The 21,517-nt window shown below is 43.3% G+C and overlaps 1 protein-coding gene across 7 annotated transcripts in view; it reads left to right on the top strand.

Moving 5' to 3' along the window:
• Nucleotides 1-21,517, top strand: part of LOC137511336 (phospholipid-transporting ATPase IK-like) — a 377,608-nt gene that overhangs the window by 222,545 nt on the left and 133,546 nt on the right. For all 7 annotated transcript variants that reach the window (XM_068233975.1, XM_068233976.1, XM_068233972.1 and 4 more), the window contains 5 exons: nt 8,315-8,473; nt 10,732-10,820; nt 10,895-11,085; nt 16,423-16,631; nt 21,176-21,207. In XM_068233975.1, coding sequence (XP_068090076.1) covers nt 8,315-8,473; nt 10,732-10,820; nt 10,895-11,085; nt 16,423-16,631; nt 21,176-21,207 — 680 coding nt within the window. The remainder of the gene's footprint in view (nt 1-8,314; nt 8,474-10,731; nt 10,821-10,894; nt 11,086-16,422; nt 16,632-21,175; nt 21,208-21,517) is intronic.

The following is a 21,517-nucleotide window of genomic DNA, read 5'->3' as shown; positions in this document are numbered from 1 at the left end:
TTAGGTAGGTAGCTGCCCCCCCCCCCCAGGAAAGGTTAGGTAGGTAGCTGGCCCCCCAGGATAGGTTAAGTAGGTAGCTGCCCCCCCAGGATAGGTTAGGTAGCTGCCCCCCAGGATAGGTTAGGTAGGTAGCTGCCCCCCAGGATAGGTTAGGTAGGTAGCTGGCCCCCCAGGATAGGTTAGGTAGGTAGCTGGCCCCCCAGGATAGGTTAGGTAGGTAGCTGGCCCCCCAGGATAGGTTAGGTAGGTAGCTGGCCCCCCAGGATAGGTTAGGTAGGTAGCTGGCCCCCCAGGATAGGTTAGGTAGGTAGCTGCCCCCCCAGGAAAGGTTAGGTAGGTAGGTCGCTAGCTGCCCTCTCCCTCCCCTTCCTCTCCCCCTCAGATGCAGAGTGCGCGGCGCACGGAAGCGCTGTAGGCGGAACTCACCTCTGTCCCTGCGCCGCTGATCTCCTCCCGCTCTGTTTAGATGTTGTTACACACTGCTTCCTGTTTAGCCGGAAGCAGTGTGTAACAGCATCTATGCAGAGCGGGAGGAGACCAGCGGCGCTTGGAACGCAGGCAGGTGAGTTCTGCCTACAGCGCTTCCGTGCGCCGCTCACTCTGCATCTGAGGGGGGGGCCCGGGGAGAGGAAGGGAGGGAGAGGTCGGGCTGCCCTCCCCACGGCTGCAGCTCCCCCCTCCCAATAACGCACGCACGGATCTCCGAGACGAGTCCAAACGGACATGGGCCCCCGGGCCCCTCCCCCGCCCCTTCAGGAGCCGGGCCCGGTCGCCGAGGCGACCGTTGCGACCACAGGCCCTACGCCCCTGGCGGGCAAATATGTCAGTACAAAATAAACGCACTGCGGGCAAACATGTCAGTACAAAATAAATGCACTGCGGGCAAACATGTCAGTACAAGATAAACGCACTGCGGGCAAACATGTCAGTACAAAATAAACGCAATGGGGGCAAACATGTCAGTACAAAATAAACGCACTGCGGGCAAATATGTCAGTACAAAATAAACGCACTGCGGGCAAACATGTCAGTACAAAATAAATGCACTGCGGGCAAACATGTCAGTACAAGATAAACGCACTGCGGGCAAACATGTCAGTACAAGATAAACGCACTGCGGGCAAACATGTCAGTACAAGATAAACGCACTGCGGGCAAACATGTCAGTACAAGATAAACGCACTGCGGGCAAACATGTCAGTACAAGATAAACGCACTGCGGGCAAACATGTCAGTACAAGATAAACGCACTGGGGGCAAACATGTCAGTACAAGATAAACGCACTGCGGGCAAACATGTCAGTACAAGATAAACGCACTGCGGGCAAACATGTCAGTACAAGATAAACGCACTGCGGGCAAACATGTCAGTACAAGATAAACGCACTGCGGGCAAACATGTCAGTACAAGATAAACGCACTGCGGGCAAACATGTCAGTACAAAATACACGCAATGCGGCCAAACATGTCAGTACAAGAACGCACTGCGGGCAAACATGTCAGTACAAAATACACGCAATGCGGCCAAACACTTCACCTGCAAGAAAAGGCATTTACTCACCTGGCAGAAGACGTCCCCTCACGCAGCCGGCCTCTGGTGCCTCAGGTGCAGCTCCCCCTGGCCTGGACGATCTTCAATCTCCCGCTCAGCCTCTCACAGGCAGAGCAGGGCTACGGCAAGATGGCGTCCGGAGGCGGAGCCCTGTACTGGAGACAAATAGTCTCCAATACAGGGCTCCGCCTCCGGACACCATCTTCCCGTAGCCCTGCTCTGCCTGTGCCTGCCGGAGAACATTGCAGGCTGGAGCGGGGCTGCGGGGAATGAACTAGCGCAGCGTCTAGTAGACGCTGCGGCTAGTTCATTGTACAGTGGCCAGAGTCCCGAGGCCGGGACGTCCCGCTGCTAAAAGCGGGACGTTTCCCGGGACCTCATGCAGCCTGGGACAGCGCCCCCCGAAGGCGGGACGCGTCCCGGGTAAAGCGGGACGTATGGTCACCGTATATAAATGGATGTGGCTCCTGATCGGGGCCATGCCCATTCATACCAGGCACTGTGATTGGAACGGGGAACATCAGTTCTCCTTCTCCAATGGCCGCTGTGTAAAGGCCAGCGGTAACGAGAGGTGGGTGCATGCACGTGCGCACGCACCTGCTGCAGAAACGTTGGATGCGTATACTATAGTTGTTAAGATAGGATTAAGCGGATCAAATCAATAAAAAATGGGAAGTAACAGTCCTGCTCAAACACAAATAGCAGTATAGAGCACCCACATCCCTCTCCTCGTCTGCTTTAGGCTTTTCCCCATCTAAATGCAGAGCTCCATCTTCTGGAAGTGAAGCTCATAGCAGCAGTGATAGAAGAAGTGTTGTCCTGGCCACCACAATGCACACTTGGAGTACATTAACCTCTTTAGATTTCAGGATGTGAATTTCACGTCCTAATTGGCCCTCCTGTGCATTCTAGGATGTGAAATTCACATCCTGCAATTAAAATGGCGCTGAGCGGTCCTGCGGGTGCGTGCTCCCATTGGTCCATGGCGTGCACGTGCCTTCATTTAACAGTGAATGAGTATTGCTAATAGCAGCCAGTGATGCTCGGATACCCCCCAATCACAAATTTGAGTAAATCTGGCCACAGCAGAATCAAAATCTGGATACGCTGTGATCGTGATCTGGATTTGAATCGGAGCTCCGAATTCAACTCGGATTTTAGCCGTGATTACATGTAGAATCAAGGTGTGGTCAAGATTTGACTTTAATGTTAATAGCAAAGCCCCCTTACATGCTACAATCACCAAAATTGCATGGATTACTTGACAATTTTTTTTTCAAACAGACCTTATAGTTTTTGAGAAAATCAAATTTAAAGTTTCAAATTAAAAAATTATTTGTGAGTAAACACCGCCAAAACCCGCCGACTTTAGTGGTTAATAGCAAAGCCTCCTTACATGAATAAACACTAAATTTGCAGGATATGTTAAGTAGAACAGTGGGAACAAGAGGAAAAAAAATATAAAAGACCTTATCGTTTTTGAAAAAATCGATTTTAACGTTTCAAAGGAAAATAGTATACATGTAAATGCGGTAAATACATTAACTGTCATTTACCGCATTTAAATGTATACTATTTTCCTTTGAAACTTTAAAATTGATTTTCTCAAAAACTATAAGGAATGCGGAATGCTTTGTTTTTGTTTCGTATACAAGGTCTTTTTGAAAAAAAAAATATTCCTCTTGTTCCCACATATCCTGCAAATTTGGTGATTATAGCATGTAAGGGGACTTTGCTATTAACCGGTAAAGTCTGCGGATTTTCAGGTTATAATCACGGCCGTGATCACAGATAAGTACGTGATCACTAGCCGGATTTGGACCATGATCACAAGTGCATTCGGAAACTGAATCCGTGATCAAGAGGCGATCACAAATTCGGAATCCGACCTCATGATCAGGAAAAACAACCCGTGATCTTGAGGCCGTGGAGAGCAACACTGATAGCAGCACTCATTCCTGAAAACAAGAAAAAAAAATGTCTTAAAGTGACAGTGTGTCCCTTAAATAATAAGGTGTTTCTCTCCCCAACCCCAAAGAAAAATATTGACTTCTACTTAATTAATGAACCCCTTGTGTCACCTATACTTAGCCCTTAGATTAGTGGACACCTGTAATGGCTGCTGTCCGTAGTGTTCGGTGATGATCACTAGGGAGACAGCTCCGGGACCCAACACTGTACATATGCATTACTGTGCTGTTGTCTAGCAATATATCTGTACAGCACTGTTGACTGTTGTCATACTATACAGACATCTATTTCTCAACATTCTTTGCTCAGTACCTGGTTGCCTTTGAAATGTAATGTATTTCAGTACTATTGAGACAGTAAGGGACCCCAAGATTTTCTAAATCTGCACATATTTTTTTCCCCTTAAGATTCACAACATTCATTTTGTCTGATTCTTTGTAATACACTGTTCTAGGCATACAGGGCTAGAGGGTTCTAGAAAATCCTATATCTGGGAGTCTGCTAAACCAGTCTAGTTACATTGCCAGAGTGTAATATAATATGTTACAGTAATATCTATAAATATAATAAAATGGCTATTACAGTATGGCAGTGATTCCTTTAATGGCAAACAAATCTAAGGTAATTGCCTTTGTAATCAAATATTAAAATTATAACCCGATTTCTGGCCAAGAGAACTGTTTGTAGGCTCTGCTATGTGGTTTATAAACAAGCCAAAGAAGAAGCACAAATGGTTTGGGTGCAAGCACTCGGTAGTGTGGTGGCGCAGTGAAGTTATCAATAGCCTGATGGTGGATTAAGTGATGGCACTCTGGCACTGAAGATGTAAAGAAGATGAAAAGGAACCATGAGATCATTAGCGTGGGTGTTAATAAGGAGGTAGGGGTATAATAAGTAAAGGAGTTGGACTATGAAGATCGGGGTTAGGTGTTAAGGAGGGTTAGTAGTATATTACAGAGAGAGGTTAGTTCTATCATTTCGAGATAAGGCATCATAAAGAGGAATATGGTTAGGTACCATCTCAAGGATAGTGGTTAGGAAATATTAGGAAAGGGAATGTAGGTAACCCTATGCACTCAAAAATAATACGCAAATACAGTGATTAAAAAAAAAAAAGTTAAAATGGAGAATCTTATGTTACAAAAAAATGCTATTTTGTGCCAAGTCAATTCAGTAAGACATTGTTTACACCACCAAATTAGTAGAGATGGCCCGACCCTCCGATTTTAGGTTCGCGAACCGCGTTTGCAAACCTCCGCAAACGTTTGCGAACTTGCGAACTTCCGTGAACCGCAATAGACGTCAATGGGGAGGCAAACTTTGAAGACTGGAAACATTTATGCTGGCCACAAAAGTGATGGAAAAGATGTGTCAAGGGGTCTAACATCTGAGTTTTTGCATGGATGAGTGAGATAGACGCCAAAAGTCCCGGGGAAAAATCTGGATTTGACGCAAAGCAGCGTTTTAAGGGCAGAAATCACATTGCATGCTAAATTGGAGATCTAAAGTGCGTTAAAACATCCTGCATGAGGATACATCAATCAGTTAGTGTAATTAGTGTACTGCTTCACACTGACAGACCAAACTCACTGTGTAACGCACCGCAGACAGCAGTTTGTGTAGTGACGGCCGTGCTGGACTGGTGCGCACCATGGCCAGATTGCAGGCCATGGCGGTTTTCAAGCCCATATGGTCGCCGGGCTGAGGTAGCTCAATGACAGATCAGTGACTGTCCAGCTGATCGAATTTGGTCTTTCCACAATGAAGCAACGACCTTATTATCTTGGGTGTGCCCTCCCCCCCCCCCCGAAACACTCATATAACCGTCGGTCATTGCTTCATTGTGATACGCAAGCCCCTTCACTGCGGCAAGGTAACGATCATAAAGGGGAATTGACACATGTACATGCCTTTTGTTTTGTTGTTGCAGCTGCAGTGCAGCCCAAAAAATTAGGCAGGCATGTACACGCACCAGAAAAATTATTATAGCAGGCGCTGTTAGCAGCGGCCTTAAAAATTCAGGAATCCACCTGGAGTCCTGGTGGACCCTATTGGTGGTGGCGGAGAAGGCAGTCAAGCAGCCTGCAGGCAGAGATGCTGTGTGGGGACCGACTTAGTCTTGGGGCAAGCAGTCACACGGCATGCAGGCAGAGATGCTGTGTGTGGGGACTGACTTAGTCTTCAGGCAGGCCTGAGCGTACTTTGCAGACCAGGCACCCATGGTCAGATGGACCCTTGACCCAACGCTGTGTGCCAGAGATGTCACCACTTGCCTTTCAACATCACGGTACAGTTTAGGCATCGCCTTTTTTGAGAAAAAATTGCGGCCTAGTATCTTCCACTGTGGTGTAAGGCTTTGCATTTGTGTACTGCTTTTCCTCAGGTGGTCATCCCATTGCAGTTTGTGCTTTGTAATCATGTGCCTTCGTAAGTTAGTTGTCCCTACGCGGAACTTGGTCTTTCCATGGCTCAATTTTCGGTGGCAGAGAGTACAGATGGCATTGCTCTCATCTGAGGCAGACACACAAAAAAATTTCCACACCACTGAGCCCTGGAATGATGGCACTGGTGGTGGCGGACGACTGAGTGTTAAGTGGGGTGCCAGAATCAGAGCAGGAGGAAGATATGTCACGCTTTCGCGTGGAAGCAGAGAAAGATGAGGTTTTCTGTGTTAAATAGTCAACTAAAGCAGGGATCATGGGGATCTTATCCACATGTTATGGCACTGCCCCAAGCTTCATCGATACTGGAAGGCTATATTAGATATAATTGACTCTCTCCTTAATATTCATGTACCAAGAACCTTCCAGTTCTGTATATTAGGGTTATTTGCTGGGGTCAGTATCCCTGAATCAGCCCAAATTATGTTACATAGAATGTTGTTTCAGGCCAGGAAACTCATTCTCTCTGCCTGGATCAACCCAGCCCCTCCATCCGTATCATTATGGATAGCGCAACTGAACTCATACTTTAAGCTTGAAAAGCTGGTTTATCAGCACAGAGGAGCACCAAATAAATTTGAAAAAATCTGGGCTCCCTGGCTAGACTCCCCTGGTCTCCCTGACCGTGCACTCATAATTGATAGATTATTTAGGGTAGTTAGCTGAGTGGCTGATGGGTAGCCCTCTGATCTTAAGGGTATTCTTCACGATTTCCCCTCGCATCTTAAAGCTCTCTATGTAAGATCTGAAGTTAATGTGATTATGATTCATTTCGTATGTCTTATGCCAGGTTACCTTGACTACTCTTACCTGTATTTACAATTAACCGCTGCTGCTGTACACCCTTGTTATTCTGTATAAAAATGTCGTTTTACACATTTGCTGTTTAGCTTTAATAAAGGCTGATTTAAAAAAAAATAGTCAACTAAGTCCTGACAATATTGGGGGTTAATGGCACGTGCCTTCTTCTGAACACTATACTTTGGTCGAGTGCCGCATTAAATCAATACAGTGCGACCTCGAACAGACCTGCCAGGTGGCCTGCCTCTGGCTCTGCCTTTTGTTTTGTCCATATTGGGGGGGGGGATGAAGTAAAAGGTATGCACTGACTTGACTAATACAATGTACGATTACACAGGTGCAGTGAACAGGTATGCAGTGGCTGCTGGTACAACAATGTGCAGTTACACAGGTGCAGTGAACAGGTTGCAGTGACTGGTATTACAAATGTGCAGCTGCCTGTCACACACACACAGGCAGGTACCCTGAACAGGTGCAATGACTGGTGGTATTAACAATGTGTGCGCTCACGTAGGTATAGGTAGGTAGGTGCACTGAACAGTGAACAGGTGCAATGATTGGGATTACAAATGTGCAGCTGCCTGTCACACACACACACAGACTACAATGACAGGTGCAATGACTGGTGGTATTAACAATGCGTGCGCTCACGTAGGTATAGGTAGGTAGGTGCACTGAACAGTGAACAGGTGCAGTGATTGGGATTACAAATGTGCAGCTGCCTGTCACACACACAGGTAGTCACTGAATGTGCTGGGCCTGGCAGTGGCACAGTAGGAATTAAGGTGCCAAAGGCCAGCTGCGACTGACTGACAGGGCTGTATATAATGCAAGTGGGCCACACAAAAAAAAAAAAAATAGATCACAAGAACAACATTAGCTCTCAAAAGAGCTGTTGAGGGGTGCTTTTTTAGCAATAAGAATCAGCAAGGAGCAAGCTAACAAGCCTACAAGAGCCTAACTAAGCTTTCCCTAATCTCTCTGCAGCAACCTCTCCCTTCTCTAATTACTGCAGGCACACGAGTGAGTCCAATGCCTGACGCTGCCTGCCTTTTATAAGGCGGGGGGGGGGGGGGGGGCTCCAGGAGGGAGTGTAGCCTGATTGGCTACAATGTGCCTGCTGACTGTGATGTAGAGGGTCAAAGTTGACCCTAATGATGCACTATGGGGCGAATCGAACTTCCGCAAAAGTTCTCCGCGATCGCCGGTTCCCATTCGCCGGCGAACAATTCGGGCCATCTCTCCAAATTAGTCCCAACACTATTTCTACTATTTAGTTGCGAGTGTATGGTTACAGAGACATAGGTGTTCTTGGAGTCTTTTAACATTTTGTGTTTTTGCAGGCATCGTGTTTATTTACAGAATATTTACATATGTTTTATTCACAATTCAGCATTTTTGCATAATCATATTAGTAAAGTTACAATGATTGTAACGTGACTTGTTACCCACAAATTGTAGTGTTCAGCATTATGAACTAAATTTTGAAAATTTCAGTAATGATAAAGGTCTGTTTATATTCACCCTTCTTTATTTAAATAACCACAGGTTTGGTGACATGTGAAGCTCCAAATGCCCGCATACACAGCTTTGTTGGTGTACTGGACTGGAAAGGCAGAAAGTACCCCCTAAATAGTGAGAACATCCTGCTAAGAGACTGCAGGATCCGCAACACTGCATGCTGTTATGGGCTTGTCATTTATGCAGGTTTGTAAAACCAAATCTATCATCTCTGTCCACTCTCAAATTCTCCCAAAAATGTGTTGTTGGTTTGTTTGTTTTTAAAGTCACTCTCGTAACCTTAAAATGTTTTGCAGTGGTGTAGCTACAGATCTGTGGGCCCCAATGTAAATTTTACATTAGGGCCCCCCAAGCACTCTATACATGACAATTGATACGGTGCACAAAACCTGGCTATGGCAACTACAGTGTCAGAGGTGCAAGAAGGGAGTCGGGAGTAGTTTATTAATGATTACCACTATTCAAAGCATCTATAGAAGTGATTATTATGAGCATAGAACCAATAGAGAGCTAATACTGTGGTGGAGGGAGGGCCTCTCGGGGCCACTTTGGCCCAAGGGCCCCGATGCGGTCGCAACCTCTGCACCCCCTATTGCTACACCTCTGATGTTTTGTAAGAAAAAAAATAATGCTCTCCTCTTCGGTTAGAGTCACAACGGTCCCAAGATATTTTCTTCTGTAATCTGGACCTCTCTTCTCTCAAGTGCTATAGTGAATGCAGTCTAAAAGTGTCCCAACAGTTCATGTTTATGTGCTGGGCCCTGGAACTATATATCATCCAGTTATTGCTACAACCAGAAGAGGTGAGACTTGGAGGAGTAATCAGAGGCTTCTTCTGAGCTGTCGCCATACAGCTGGAAGAGAAACACATTGTTTTGGCTACCGTATATCCTCAAATACAAGTCGACGCCAATATTTGACCCTCTTAAGCTGGAAATTTTTAATTACCCAAATATAAGTCTATCCAGAAAACTCTGCACTTTATTATGCAGCCTAAATAACCCTCCTGAGAGAGAAATTATCTCCAACAGCAGAAGAAACAAGTTGTGAAAAGTGGAACAAATCAAACTGAAAAAGTATATGTTGTCCATAGCAGCGTTGTTCATTTATAATGACAATTTAATGGAGCTGGCTGTGATACAATACAATCTGTAATCTCTCTCTTCCCCTCTATGGGCTGTATTCATAAAATTTTAGCGGTAAAATAAATCCTGGAGGGAAATTACAGCATCAGTATTTTAGACTTTTGTGTGCTAATTCATAAAAATGTTTACACTTGAGATAAGTCGGGGAATTCCCGAACTAAACTGGCGGTGCTGCCTGAGTTGATACATTTGGTCTGTGCAGAGACAGAGTTACTATGAAGGAGGCAGCCCCAACTTCCCTTTAGATGTGCATTTTTTTTAAACTGCCTTTCCTTGCCCTGCATCTTCTCTGAATCTGTCTAATAGTCTTTCTAAACAATCTATTTAATTGCCACAGCTTAGAAGAACTTCAATAAATGTTACACATGCAGGATTTCTGATGTGAAATTTATCTGAAAACAGGTACCCAAGAGGTTAAAAAACACAGCCTGGGTATTCCGGAAAGCCTTTTTTGTACAGCTCTCACTGCTGCTGCCTGGGAGGCCTGTCTCCATTAACTTTGCTGTTATCCGCAACCTTATCACCTCTTCAAAGCAGACGGTATTCTCTGTCCCAATACCACCTACCGGTACTCTAATCTTTATGAATTGACATGTAGTGACATGTGTTGAGATAATCAACGCACAAGGCGGTAATTTCCTGCACTGCTCCGGATTCCGGAATTGTAGTGGATTAATCTCTCAGAGTGTGACAGAGACTGTAAAAAAAAATGTAGAATAGGGAGAAGACATACAGTGGGATGCGAAAGTTTGGGCAACCTTGTTAATTGTCATTATTTTCCTGTATAAATCGTTGGTTGTTACGATAAAAAAGTCAGTTAATTATATCATATAGGAGACGCACACAGTGAAATTTGAGAAGTGAAATGAAGTTTATTGGATTTACAGAAAGTAAATCCAATCCAATTTTTATCCATGCATGCATTGCTCACGCTGAACACTCACTATTTAGAGAATACAGAATACGGTCATATACAATTCGGTTGGCCTACAATTGATGTTTGTATACGGTGTGCCTCTAATGAAGCGGCTTTTGGCCGTGAAACATGTCAGGCATTTTTTATGTGAATAGGAACCTTGAAATTGTATCCATATATCTTGTCTGCAAACTCTGAAGATTTGTTGATTAAAGAAATAAATAGAGACACTGTTCAGATAAAACCCCATTACCTTTCTTATTATCCTTGGTTTTATTCATCTCTTGGTATTGAATAGAGCTATGAATCATTATTATAGTATTATGTTAGCCACAATGCTACCTTTATAATCCATTTTTTATTTTATTTCATCCTTTAAATAGGAGTGGACACAAAAATAATGAAAAACTCTGGTAGCGTGCAAATGAAGAGGACAAAGCTGGATGTCACAATTGGAAAGAGTATCTTATTTGTAAGTTATTTTATGATTAATAATGCTGACTAAAAAAAAAAAGTTTATATTAACAAGTTGTATGTGGTTTGCAGATAGCAGTGCTACTACTTATTGTGACACTTGTGATGGGTATTGGAGCTGGATTGTGGCACAGTCGTTATATGAACAAGCACATCTACATCCCGGCAATTCCTCAGCTGTCCTCTTCAGCCATTGGCTTTGTCATGTTTTGGGGATACTTTGCTGTTCTGAGCACCCTTGTCCCTTTCTTTCTGTACATCTCGTGAGTACTATAATCAGTTGTACTATATTTTATCCATCATATAACTGTTTACAGGTTGTAGTTAGTAAATTTGTTATACTTTTCAACTTACTATTAGTAAGTTGAAAAGTATAACAAATTGACTGCCAGGAAATATAATTTCATAGCTAGTAAGAGTTATAACACATTTTATTCTGACCTATATTATAATACGTGATCTGTAACCTTTCTGATTAAAATTTGTTACAATACTTTGTATGTGCCCATAAAATCTTATTTGATAAAGTAAAAAAAAAAAGAGTAATAACACAATAGAACCATCTAGAAGCAGTAATCACCTGAGCTGGCTGAGCACTTGCATTACCCCTTTGCTATAAAAAGATGAAGGGTGGTAGTAAAGTAAATAACGCTGCAATAAGTTGTCTATAAGAACTGAATTTAAAATAAACGGATGAAATTTAAATCTTTAAACAGAACCGAGAGGTTATGAAGGCTATGATTTCTTACCTCCGTCCAAAAAATGGTAATTGCCAAGCTGTCATGCTGATCTGTGGTTTTGGTACTTTCAGTGACACACTTGCAAAGAGCATGCAGCTAAATTAATTGCCGTTTGCTGTGATGATAGTGAGGTTTAAAAACCCCCAAATACCATGAGGAGAATGGAGAAGTGGTGATGAACACGGTCCTACACCTGGTACATCCTTCCCTAGCTGCATAAAAATATTCCGACCTGCAGCGCACATATACTGTAGTTTTACTATATGTTGCTGCTTAAGGGTTAATATGCCTCAACCGCAGACATTGGCCTCAATTCACTAAGCTTATCTCCTGTCTTTAAAGGGGAACTGAAGAGAGAGGTATATGGAGGCTGTCATGTTTATTTCCTTTTAATCAATACCAGTTGCCTGGCAGCCCCACTGGTCTATTTCTCTGCAGTAGTATCTGATTAAAACGAGAAACAAGCATGCAGCTAGTCTTGTCAGATCAGACTTATAAGTCTGAACCGCTGAAACACCTGATCTGCTGCATGCTTGTTCAGGGGCTATGGCTAATAGTATTAGAGGCAGAGGATCAGCAGGGCTACCAGGCAACTGGTATTGTCTAAAAGGAAATAAACATGACAGCCTCCATATACCTTTCTCTTCAGTTCCCCTTTAATAACGTTTCTATAGTTATCACCATGGTGACGAGGCATGTAGTATTCAGGAAACATTTTACCTCAGGCAAACCTAAAGTTAACTCTTCTGTCTTTAAGTTAACTCTTCAATCCTTAAAATAACTCCAGAATTCTAAAGTTAAAGACAGGCTGTTAATTAACTGCATGTGAAAATAACTACAGGGGAGGTAACTTAACTACAAAGGAGGTAACTTAACTACAGAGGAGGTGACTTAAGGAATGAAGAGATAAGATAACTCTCTCTTATGTGGAGGTAAGTTTTCTCTTGCCTTATTATCTCCAGTATGATCTTAGTGAATTGAGGCCATTGTCATGCACAGAAAAGGCACATTTTGTTTTTCATCACACTGGCAAAAACTGAGATATTCACTCATTTGTCACTAGAGATGGCTCGAACGGTTCGCCGGCGAACGGTTCCCGGCGAACTTCCGGGGTTCGCGATCACAGAGAACCGCAAACTTTTCCGGAAGTTCAGTTCGCCCCCATAGTGCATCATCATCATGGTGTCTGCCTCAGATGAGAGCAATGCCATCTGTACTCTCTGCCACCGTGGAAAATTGAGCCGTGGAAAGACCAAGACCCGCGTAGGGACAACTACCTTACGAAGGCACATGATTAAAAAGCACAAACTGCAATGGGATGACCACCTAAGGAAAATCAGCACACAAAAGCAAAGCCACACACCGCAGTGGAAGATACTAGGCCACAATTTTTTCCTCAAAAAAGGCGATACCTAAACTCTACCGTGATGTTGAAAGACAAGTGGTGACATCTCTGGCACACAGCGTTGTGTCAAGGGTCCTTCTTACCACGGATGCCTGGTCTGCAAAGTACGCTCAGGCCTGCCTGAGGACTAAGTCAGTCCCCACACACAGCATCTCTGCCTGCACGCCGTGTGACTGCCTGCCCCAAGACTAAGTCGGGCCCCACACAGCATCTCTGCCTGTAGGCCGCTTGATTGCCTTCTCCGCCACCACCAACAGGGTCCACCAGGACTCTAGGTGGATTCCTGAATTTTTAAGGCCACTGCTAGTAGCGGCCGCTGTAATAATTTTTCTGGTGCGTGTACATGCCTGCCTAATTTTTTGGCTGCATGTACATGTGTCAATTCCCCCTCATGATCGCTACCTTGCCGTGGTGAAGGGGCTGGCGTATCACAATGAAGCAAAGGCAGACGGCTATATGAGTGTCTCGGGGGGGGGGGGGGGGGGGGGAACACGCAAGATAATAAGGTCGTTGCTTCATTGTGGACAGACCAAATTCGATCAGCTGGACAGTCACTGTTCTGTCATTGAGCTACCTCAGCCCGGCGACCATATGGGCTTGAAAACCGCCATGGTGCGCACCAGTCCCGCACGGCCGTCACTACACAAACTGCTGTGTGCGGTGCATTACACAGTGAGTTTGCTCTGTCAGTGTGACATCTCTGGCACACAGCGTTGGGTCAAAGGTCCACCTGACCATGGATGCCTGGTCTGCAAAGCAAGCTCAGGCCTGCCTGAAGACTAAGTCAGTCCCCACACACAGCATCTCTGCCTGCACGCTGTGTGACTGCCTGCCCCAAGACTAAGTCGCTCCTCACACAGCATCCCTGCAGGCCGTTTCACTGCCTTCTCCACCACCACCAACAGGGTCCAGGACTCCAGGTGGATTCCTGAATTTTTTAGGCCTTCGTGATCATTACCTTGCCACGGTGAAGGGGCTTGTGTATCACAATGAAGCAATGACTGCCGGCTATATGAGTGTCTCGGGGTGGGGGGGGGGGCACAGACCAAATTTGATCAGCTGGACAGTCACTGTTCTGTCATTCAGCTACCTTAGCCCGGCGACCATATGAACTGGAAAGCGCCATCACCTGCACTCTCGTCATGGTGCGCACCAGTCCAGCATGCCCGTCACTACACAAACAGCTGTTTGTAGTCACTGCATACCTTTCACTGCATCTATGACTGCACATTGTATTATACCTGGCAGTCATACCTTTCACTTGAATGGATGGCAGACTTGCCCTCCATAACAGATTCTCATTACAGGTAGTAAAGTCAATCAGTATCATATACAGCAGGACCTCGAAAGTCCTCCTCACTGCATCTGTGACTGCACATTGTATTATACCTGGCAGTCATACCTTTCACTTGAATGGATGGCAGACTTGCCCTCCATAACAGATTCTCATTACAGGTAGTAAAGTCAATCAGTATCATATACAGCAGGACCTCGAAAGTCCTCCTATATTGTTATTTTTTACCTTGGGACGTGCATGCCATGCCTGCTGCCTTCCTTGGATATGTGGTAGCCGTTCCTGCTCCTTTGCCCACAGCGTACCTGCTGCCTTCCTTGGATGTGTGGTGGTGGTAGCCATTTCTTAGGCTCCCACTCCGGACCGGAATCAAACCAGGATTCCCCGGCCATTACCCGTGGTCACCATGCTACTGAGAAAGTACCATCAAAAGTTTCACACAGTTGAATGAATGGCTGAATTGCCCTCCATAACAGATTCTCATTAAAGGCAAGTGGTGTCATCTCTGGCACACAGCGCTGGGTCAAGGGTCCATCTGACCACAGATGCCTGGTCTGCAAAGCACGGTCAGGGCAGGTACATTACTTATACAGCAAATGGGTCCTTACTTGGATGTGTGGTGGTGATAGCAAGTTCTCAGGCTCCCACTCTGGACCGGAATCGAACCCTGATTCCCCGGCCGTTACCCATGGTCACTCACAATAGTAGACTTGCCCTCCATAACAGATTCTCGTTGCAGGTACTGAACAGCCAGCAGAAAATGTAATTTAAAAAAAAAATAGATGTAAGCTCTATCAATGGTAGAGAAAGAACCATCGAAAGTTGATAAGGCAGTCAGACATTACCTGATATCACTGAGGAAGAGCAATCTTGCCATGGTGCGCACCAGTCCAGCACGGCCGTCACAACACAAACAGCTGTTTGCAGTGCGTTACACAGTGAGTTTGGTGTGTCAGTGTGAAGCAGTACTCTAATTACCCTCCCTGATTGATATATACACATGCAAGATGTTTTAAAGCACTTTAGGCCTGCAATTTAGCATTCAATGTGATTTCTGCCCTTAAAACGCTGCTTTGAGTCAAATCCAGATATTTCCCCGGGACTTTTGGCATTTATCTCACTCCGCCATACCCCCCTCCAGGTGCTAGACCCCTTGAAACATCTTTTTCATCACTTTGATCTGGCCAGCATGAGTGTTTCGAGTTTTCAAAGTTCGCCGCCCCATTGAAGTCTGTTGCGAAAGTTTACGCGAACCAAACTTTTGCGGAAGTTTGCAAACCGAAAATCGGAGGTTCGGGCCATCTCTATTTGTCACTTGTGAACATTTCTTGCCTTACTTTTGAAAACAAATAATGAACCTGAAAGAATAAATAGCTTGATTCCATGTAATGGAAAAGGGCATTGAAAAGGGCACTGAGATCCTTGTAAACTCTAATTTCTCGGTTTCCCTTTATATAATTTTATCTTGTGGTGACCATGAGAAATGCATTGTGCTTTCAGGGACAATTTTGTAATTGCACCGTTGGCAGGCCAAGAAGCTAGCTTTGAGGTATATAAATGTGTTCAAGTACCCAAGTATAAACAGATTGTTTGCAAATTTCTTTTAGCAGATTTGTTTTCTTAAAATAGAGGGAATCTATAAATCTAATTCCCATTACCAACCCAAAATACCAGCTGGAATTCCTATTTTCATTTTTTTTTTTATCCAGAACTGTTACAGTACCTCCAAAGTGGATTCCAATTTGCACATCGCTGTTTCTGGCTATTTTGTCTGTCAGTACAAATCTTGGCTTTCTGTGGCTGTACGGGTAGCAGAGTTTGGAGAGTAGTGCAACACAACCATCTGACACCTTAGAAGCAACAACCACCCAACATTTGTTAAATGAAGACAAAGTAAAAAAAAAACAAAAAAACCTCAATGAAACAATGAAACTCCTGAATTTATATGATATTTCCCACTACGATTTCAGAATGTTGCGTGATGGATTTAGATGAAACCATATTTACTCATCTAAACAAAGAAACAATTAGCTAAAGCACCCAATACAGTGTATACACTTCAAAGACCTAATTACCTCTAAGAAGTCTTTTAATCAACAAGATGTGAATTTCTCTAATTTTACTGTCTATTACAATTCTGATGAGTGATATAATCTTACAGGTTGGAAATAACTCATGCAACCCACAACAACTTCATAAGCCAAGACCTGGAAATGTATCACTCAGAATCAGACACCCCGGCCCAGGCAAGAGCCCGCAGCCTTTCTGACCTCTTGGGGCAGATAGATTACATATTCACAGATAAAACTGGCACCCTCACTCAAAACATTATGACTTTCAAAAAGTGCTGCATTGGAAAGAAGGTTTTTGGTAAGTCACAAAAATGTCATGTGATGCAAACGGATTTTTGGCACATAATGCCGACCCAATCCATATGTTCATCTCACGGTAAGGGATGCAATTAAACAGGCTTCATGGTTAATCCTTGATTGCAGTGTGTGGTTTAAATAGTGAAAATGTGATATCAACTGTTGGGCTGGAGATCCAAAAAGAAAGCTAGTTGAAAACTCTGCAGATGTTTAAGCATTGATTGTTTAATGTTGACTTCAATAAATGACCTGGACACAATCCAATGGGTTCAATTCACTAAAACCTGTTTGGTAAAAAATATATATATAATAAGTTGGTAAAATACCACATTTGTTATTATAGACATATTTTAAAATTATATCTAAATGCACAAGAAAAACAATTGGTTCTTGGGTGCATGCAAAAAAACTTTAAACTTTATTATTACTACTTATTATATCAAAAAGGGATTAAAAAATACGTATATATTGCACAAATACAACAAACACCAAATGTAGAATGTACACCCATTAAAAGGACTATCTGACTATGAGACCCCCCTAAGAAGACTCCCAAACACCCTATGGAGGCTGCAGTCCTCCCCCTGAGACCAAGTACTGGTATTAAAGTGCACTTCTATTGATCCTGACAGGCATTAGAAATCATCTGATGATTGTTAATAAGCAGAAGATGAAAAGAGCAAGCATGGACATGCACAGACGTTGTTGAAGCTCCAACAGTTGATTAGCAAGGCATAGATTTTACTCCATATATCTCTCTCTCATAGCACTTGAGATCTCCGCTCCATATACAGTTCAATCCCAGTCGCAGATTGCAGCAAGCAGAGCAGGCGTAGTAAGAAGCACAGTTTCTTTGCAAGCGGAGCAGATATCATACAAAACACAGTTTCTTATGCAGAGACATGAAAAATATGCAAAGGGGACTCACTCGCAGTCCCAAGTAGTGCCTTCTACTATAAAATGGCTTCAAAGTCTCATGCCACCATCAAAGTAATGCCAGTTCATATAGCCACATCACGGATCATATTATAGTTACCAGACCCAGTCATCACCAGGGTGGTTGGAGAGAAGGAGTAAGTGTCATGTCAGATAATCCACACGGCGCTCAGTACATGACATGTTTCGCTGATCCATCTATCAGCCTCTTCAGATGTAAAGCGCCATATGTAAGAACGCTCCTTGTATGTTAACAAGCCATGGCGGCTCTGTTGCAATATATATGTATTTTTGAATCCCTTTTTGACATAATAAGTAGTAATAATAAAGTTTAAAGTTTTTTGCATGCACCCAAGAGCCAATTGTTTTCCTTGTGCATTTATATATAGAATTTTGTTGGCATGGTGCATGCATAAAACATTGTTTAGCATTTGATGCATATATGGTTTATCCATGTGTTCTGCTTTTTTGCATGGCCATCCTTTTTCCTGTAATTTACAATATTTTAAAATTAGTTGCTATGGGAAAAATCAGCTTTAAAGTTGTAAACAGAAGACTATTATGGCAGTCCTGTCTCTACAAAATATTTGAATTCACAGCTCTGCCTTGCTGAATATTGTCCTACAATTTCAGATATGCTCAAATAAAATAAAAAAAATCTAAAATACAGTAATTGTAGGCTTAATCCACTCATGGGGAGAATGATTAACTGTAGCATTGATTCTCAATCCTGATTTATGAATGACAGTAAGTAAACTTGTACTGAAAAAAAAGACCAAAAAAAATACTTAAGTAAAACTGGGCCATTAAGGGCCATATGTAATTCACATTTTCTGTATTTTACAATTGAAAAAGTTGGTGAAAAAGTGCTATCAAATTTATTTTGGGAATTTTCTTGCTTGCTGGTGGCCTAAAAGGCATTATATGACAAGTTGTGAAAATATGACCAAGGAGAAAACTCAGGAAAAAAAGTTAATTACATATGGCCCTAAATCTAGTGTTACACTGGTATTGATTTACTAAGGTTGGGGAACAGTTAACATTTGGCAAGCCCCACTATTTTTTCATATGATCCAGACAAGAACTATAAACTTTTCTCTCTTAAAACCAGGTACTTTTAAAAAAAGAATCCTGTTCACATTTGCTGTATCACCCGTACTCTTTGGGTTCTCTCCACTGGTCTCTAAACTTTGCAAATCAACACCACTCTTTAGAGGACAGTGTTTCTGATTAGTAGTACAACTTACTTTATTTTTATACATGCACACATGACCATTTTTAATCATAGATAAGCTAAGCAGTTGTCTAGTGTGTGGCCTGGTGGAAGGTGCTCCCAAAATCATGTCAAGTCCACTATTCTTTAATTAATTATACACAACTGTTGGTTACTTGATGCTATGAGCAGGATGAAAGGAAGTATGATGTAATGTGGAAAAGGTCACTTATGGTCATAGATATCCTCACTTCCCATTGTACGAGTTGGGGATAAGCCCCTTAATATTGGATAAGGTAAAGCTGCAAATGGAGGGGGAAGGTCGTCTCTCTACCACCACCTTTTGCTGGGTGCTCCTCAGTGTTATGGACCTTGTAAATTAGTATTGCTCAGCGGGCAAAGCCCCACATTGGTGGGGGCTGCAATCCATTCACATCCACATTATACCAGCCTGTCTAGGTGGCAAGTTTTAACCTCTTGAGGACTGCAGGGCTAAACCCCCCTAGTGACCAGGCAATTTTTAGTTTAAAAGGCCACGGCAGCTTTAAGGCCAAGCTGCAGGGCCGCACAACATAGCACACGAGTGATTCCTCCCCCCCCCCTTTTCTCCCCACCAACAGAGCTCTCTGTTGGTGGGGTCTGATCGCTCCCCCCATGTTTATTTTTTTTTTAATAAATATTTGTGTTGCCAATTTTTTTTAAAAAAACCCTCTTCCTTTAAATCCCTTCCCTCCCTCGCTCCCTCCCTCCCCACAGCCGGCCAATTACGGCGATCGGCTGTCATAGGCTTCAGCCTATGAGAGCCGATCGCTCTCTCGTCCTCCAGGGGGACAGCCATGTCACACGGCTGTCCCCAGTACAGCGCTGCTGCAGATCGCAGCGCTGTACAATACAATTAAGCGGCGGTTTCGCCGTTACAGTCTCCAGAGCGGCGATCGCCGCTCGGAGACTGAAGGCGGAGCTCCGCTCCGCCCACCAAGCAGGAGATGCGTGCGCATCCTGCGCGCGATCTCCTGCAAATGCAAGCCCCAGGACTTTCCACCAATCGACGTTAGGCGGTCCTGGGGCTGCCGCAGCGGCCACGCCTACCGGCGTGTAGCCGTTGGCAAGTGGTTAATGGGTCTTGGGGAGGAGAGCACTATCAGTTTTATTAATTATTTTTTATGTAAAAAAAAAACAATTATATTTATGGTAATGTTTTAAACACATTTTTGTGATAAGAATCCCCGCTCACCGTAAATAAAATCAGAGCAGCAGCTTCATCTGCTACAGAGCATGTCAGCACAGCACCAATACTATTGGCCAGGATTGAGCTTAGTGAATTCCCATACATTTGTTGCAAGCCGTGTGCGATGCAGGTGCACAGCCAGTTTTGCTTAGTAAATGTGCCCTGAGTCTCCTATGTCAATTTCAAGTCACTTAAACCAAACCTAAATTTAAAAAAAATATATGTGTAGTACAGATATGGAATAGAACATTAGCAGCAAATATTTTTTTATTTTTAGTTATATAGCTTTTTTTCTTTCTTTTATAACATTGCATCGTCATATTTGCAGTTTACAAACCACACTCTGTTTTTTTTTACTATAGAACAGAGCAGGGCTAATGACACTTAGAATGCCCCTGCAGTGAGAGACAAGTCTCAACCTGTCTCTCACTGTTTCAAGGTTAAGTGCTTCAGAAAACAGGACCGTCTTCAACCCAAGTTGGAGTTGGATTGAAGAGCTCAGAGCAGCTCTTTTGCATAGAGAACAACTAAAGTTTCTTAACTCTTCCTGTACTGGAAAACAGTTTGACACTCCTTTCTTTGCTACCAATGTTCTATTTCTTTACTAAATTATAAGTTTATTTTTGCTTCAGGTTGTCTTTAAAGACCTATTGCTTATCCAAAGTTTACAACTATTGCCAAACAGGATGATGTGAATTGCATGTTGATACCTGGCTACTGGCTAAAAGACAGTGTAATTTATGGTTTTAGAAAATAGGAATTCTTTGTCTTCTACACTACATCCCTTAAAATAAGAAAAACGTAAGTTTTGTACACACATCCAATCAAACATAGCTAAATTTACCACCTTCATATAGTATGATTGCTTACCTTCACATGTGCTCTAAGTATTCAAAATGTGTTGGCCCTTATGCTACACGGAGGTGGTAAAATTGGCCAAGATTGAATGTGTGTGTACCCACGTTTAAATGTGCAAAAATGTGGCCCTTTTGCATCAATCTTTGGCCATGGAATATATTTCATAAACTATATTTTACTGTCCCACATTAGAAAAATAAATTTTTAACACTGACAGCTACCACATACCACATACTTTTTCTACTAACTGAGTCTTTACATCCATAGTATGCAGCATATCCTAACCTTCCAGCTTTGAATTTTATTTTAGGTGCAACATCAGGAAAAGAAACAAAACATAAGGTACTGTATAAAATAACAGATAATTGTATTAAATATAAAGTAACTTGAAAATGTGATTTTTTTTCTGGTTTGGCGAGCTTTTATGAAAGAGAACTTGAAGTGAGAGCAATACAGAGGCTGCCATCTTCATTCCCTTATAAACAATGCTGGGATTTTGGCGTTAGTTGTCTTGAATCACTCGCCTGCAGAAAGCATGCAGCCAGTGGAGCCAGATTAGAGTCAAAGCATCTGATCTGCATGCTCATCCTGGGCCAGTGATTTCAAGTATTAGAGGCAGAACATCAGCACAGAAGTCAGGCAACTGGCACTG

This window comes from Hyperolius riggenbachi, chromosome 1, assembly GCF_040937935.1.
Source record: "Hyperolius riggenbachi isolate aHypRig1 chromosome 1, aHypRig1.pri, whole genome shotgun sequence".
Lineage (NCBI taxonomy): Eukaryota > Metazoa > Chordata > Amphibia > Anura > Hyperoliidae > Hyperolius > Hyperolius riggenbachi.
Note: the sequence above shows the minus strand (reverse complement) of the source record. Positions and strands in the feature narration are given on the sequence as shown.